Source organism: Apis dorsata, unplaced genomic scaffold (assembly GCF_000469605.1).
Source record: "Apis dorsata unplaced genomic scaffold, Apis dorsata 1.3 scaffold_570, whole genome shotgun sequence".
Taxonomy (NCBI): domain Eukaryota; kingdom Metazoa; phylum Arthropoda; class Insecta; order Hymenoptera; family Apidae; genus Apis; species Apis dorsata.
The window spans coordinates 128,846-132,688 of NW_006263780.1; the positions used below are offsets into that span (position 1 = coordinate 128,846).

Here is a 3,843-nt window from a genome sequence, read left to right on the forward strand (position 1 = left end):
CTCCAGTTTTCATTGTTCAGTTAGTCATATAATCGATGAGTACACGAACAGTATAACTTAATATGAATATTGTTATTGATGATATTGATTCGATATTATCATTCACACTATCTCACACAAAATATACAAAATGTCTACAAAGTTTTACATTCTTGATATATGAATAAACCAAGAGAAAACATAAATAATACCATAAAATATTTTAAGATTGAATCAATTTAACATCGATTTTTGGTAAATTGGTAAAACTATGTTTAGATATTATTATAATTTAAATATTTCATTATCAAATTTGAAACTTCCATTGCACTCAATTAATCTTTTTGCTTTTTGCATTTGGTGGAAAATCTTTTTCCAAAAAAAAATTAACAAAATAAAAATGGGAGACATTTTAGTTATTTTGTTTCTTTAACAATTAACAAAATATTTGGTCATTCTTGCTCGTTAACCGTCATCTTGTATCAACTTTCATAATTAATCTAGAATCCAAGCATCGTATGGTACCTGAGCAAAGATCCTTTCCACGAATGTCGTCATTACTTGAACTAATTTCCTTCTTAGATCCGGTTTCATCTCTTTCAGCAATTCTTGGCTGTTGGTGTTAATGAAAAGATTCAATGCTGCCACTGAAATTATTAAAGAGAAAAATTATTCGAGAAAAAAATTTGTTATTTAAATTATTGTTTAAATATTTTTCTTAATTTATTCTTTTTCATTAAATTTTTTTTCTTTATTCCTCTTAAAAATTTTTTTTTCATACAACACGAATTATTGATACTTTTGAATAAATACTTACAAATTATAGCGTTGCTGTCGCGAACATTTTCAACACCCATCTTAATATTCTGCACACTGAAATCCATCTTAAGTTGTTGCAACCTCAAGTAACGACGATCTTGAACCAGGAATGGCTTCGCTCTGATAAATACTTTTGCTTTTACACCTTCTATAACCAAAAAAAAAAAAAATAATAATAATAAAATTGTTTCAAACACTCGCAATTCTATGATTAAAAATTTATTTTAATTTATTAATAGCAGAATTTATATGATACATGAGAATTGATTTATTTCGCATTGATTTATCGAGAGAATCTTTATAGACTGTTTCTTTATGGATAATAAAAACTTTGCTCGAAGCTATCATGCGAAGATCAAGACAAGTTCTGCAGTTATGCAGAACTGGTTGCATTCTGCAAGGCGAATGCATTAGAGAGGTCAATGATACCATTCGCACTGTACATCTACAGTGTTTCTCAAGATGTAAAACACTACTAGCTATAATTTTGAATTTCTTTATGTGTAAAAAAATATATATATATATATATTTATTATTGTATTGAATAAAAATTTCAAACGTTATACTTTTGTATTACTTCACTTTTTTATTCATAATAAAACAAATATTTTTTTTTTGTAGAATTTTTCTGATAATTGCGCAATAAGAAAAGAGTTGAATAAATTTTCTCGACTTTAAATATTATTATTAAGTTAAACAGAGAGATCTTTAAAAGGTGCGATCATAAAAGTTAGCTGAAAAACAAATTTGCATTGCGTCGGCGGTGAAAGTTGACGATGCTCTTGACTTTTACCTTTTCACTTAGCCCGATGTTCTATCACACTGTTCGCTTACATGTTTAAAATTACTAATATATGTATACCTTTATATACACCAATTGGAACACCATTTCTAAATATTTTAATATTTTATTCTCTTTTAACAATTTAATTCGTACTTCACGTTCTTCTTCTTTATAAGTCTCTTTCCATTTCAATGTTCCACCAATGTTTTATTGATTATAATTAAATTGAAGGATTTATTTAAGAAAAGTAAAATATCACGTTAAAGATGTTACGTTAAAAATAATCTCTCACCGTATTCGCCCCAATAATCTCCAGCTCCGCTTGCCTTGACCAAAAGCAAGGTGCCACTCGACCTGTATTTAGCGGCAGCTCTGATTTTCGGAATGCTTAGAGCTAATTGCAATTGAACCTCGTCGTCTGATAATCTGGCCCTCAAACCTGTCACCCGTAACGTGGAAACGCCTCTTGCAGTGATGTTCTTGAACTGAGCTCTATATCCATCTGGTCCCTCGCCAAGGGCAATATGAAGCTCGTCGAGGATGATGGGCTCCACCTCTGTGTATCCCAATTGCGGCAAACCTTACAAATTTCAATTTTAAAGTGAAATTCTAATCCCACTTCTTCTTTTCTTTTTAATAATAATAATAATACGATTTTGATAATAATAATTTTTTACTTTGTTTATATTTTAATAAAGGAATTCGAATATTCGAATATTAATCTGGTGTATTGGAATATTAATCTATTAATTAATTATCGTGTTTATTTAATTTATTTACCAAGAACAATCGAAAGCAATAAAATAAAAAAAAAAAAAGAGAGAAAAGCAGTGAAATAAAAGAATGAGATTCGTAAAAATTCTGTTTAATGTTTTATTCAATCTGAATCGAAATAAATCGAATCTATTCGATCGTGCTCTCGTGTATAGTGTTCGCGGAATGTAGGACACTGGATGGCCATTCGAATACACCGTTATAACCTGCTTCTGTGTCTTTTCTCTCTCTCTTTTTTTCTTTCTCTTTCTCTCTCTCTCTCTTTTCTCTTTAAACGATACCACGTGCTCCCGCAATCTATAATTCTCCGACTTTCGACTTCCGTACTTTTCATCAAATTCCAGTTTTAGAAAATGGGACTCCCGATAAAAACGTAGTCATCGTGATCTAACGGGTCTCTTGTTACGAATGTGTTGGTTCATGGAGGGGGAGGGGACGTGAAGAATTTGTTCGAGTAATAAAATTTTTACGTATATTTATAACATTGCAGAATTATTTGTGAATGTGTAGAAGAACAAATATATTTTATTATTTTTCGAGAAATTAATACAAGCTTAAACAATATTCGATTTCGATAATTTTCATTTTAAATTAAAACAATGTTGATATTTTTGTATAGTAAAAAAGATTTTAATTTTTTCTTTTATCCTTTCTAGAATCGATTATACAAATCTCTTTTAATTTAAATGAGAAAAAGTAGTTTTTGTTCCATCACAAAGAATCCTTTGACGAAGAAATAGAACAAAAATAACAACATAATATATTGACGATTTTGAAAAATAACTGGAACAACGCGAATATGAACTTTACATATTCATATATTCACATCAGATAGATGTAAATACTCATAAATATAAAAATCCATCAAAAAAAAGAAGAAAATGAAAAGAATACTAGCGTCTATCAACGTTTTACTACACTACGATACGATAAATTCATAAAATGAATAAATAAATAAAAGAATAAAAATCTACAACGAAAATTAAATCACAAGATTAAACGACAAGGTTATCCACCTTCTCCTTTATAATCGACAAATGCAAATTATATATATATTAACTATATAATCTTTAACAACAAAGGCGAACAACATCTTACCGTGACGGAAGCGATCGGTGAGTACATTGGCCGATCTAGCAAGGCAACTCTCCACGTTGTAATCGCTTCTGGAGCAAGGTTCCAAAAACTCTAATCCCCTGTATCTTCCGATCGCCTGCACGCCGAACACCAACGAACACGCGAGCACAAACGAGATACTCTTCATGTTATTCCCTTCCGAGGATCGTCGCCTCCCAGTGACTTTCTTCGATAGAATTTCTCCGCGTGGAATGACCGGCCGTCAGGGATGCACCAGGCCTTATACCACCTTGACATTGCCCCCGCTATGCCTTCGAGGCTTCTACGTAGGAACGACAGAGAACAGAATCCAACGGTGGATCGGGCGATTCTCTGCTCTCTGAGAGAGAGAGTGAGAGAGAGAGAGAGAG

The 3,843-nt window shown here is 31.3% G+C and overlaps 1 protein-coding gene across 1 annotated transcript; it reads right to left on the reverse strand.

Annotated features, from left to right (window-relative positions):
• Positions 1-25: 25 nt before the first annotated feature.
• Positions 26-3,741, reverse strand: LOC102672587 (protein takeout). Its single transcript, XM_006620946.2, has 4 exons — positions 3,455-3,741; positions 1,875-2,162; positions 797-946; positions 26-626 (listed from the first exon to the last, which is right to left on the reverse strand). Exons 1-4 carry the CDS (start codon positions 3,618-3,620, stop codon positions 475-477), a joined length of 756 nt encoding a protein of 251 aa, XP_006621009.1. The 5' UTR covers positions 3,621-3,741; the 3' UTR covers positions 26-474.
• Positions 3,742-3,843: the final 102 nt, after the last annotated feature.

What these genes read in the sequence shown, in the direction of transcription:
- LOC102672587 (XM_006620946.2), bottom strand. Translation starts at nt 3,620, where the DNA reads ATGAAGAGTATCTCGTTTGTGCTCGCGTGTTCGTTGGTGTTCGGCGTG. An exon ending in CACCGATCGCTTCCGTCACG is followed by an intron (nt 2,163 to 3,454) that starts GTAAGATGTTGT and finishes GAAATTTGTAAG; the next exon opens with GTTTGCCGCAATTGGGATAC. An exon ending in AGATTATTGGGGCGAATACG is followed by an intron (nt 947 to 1,874) that starts GTGAGAGATTAT and finishes TTTTGGTTATAG; the next exon opens with AAGGTGTAAAAGCAAAAGTA.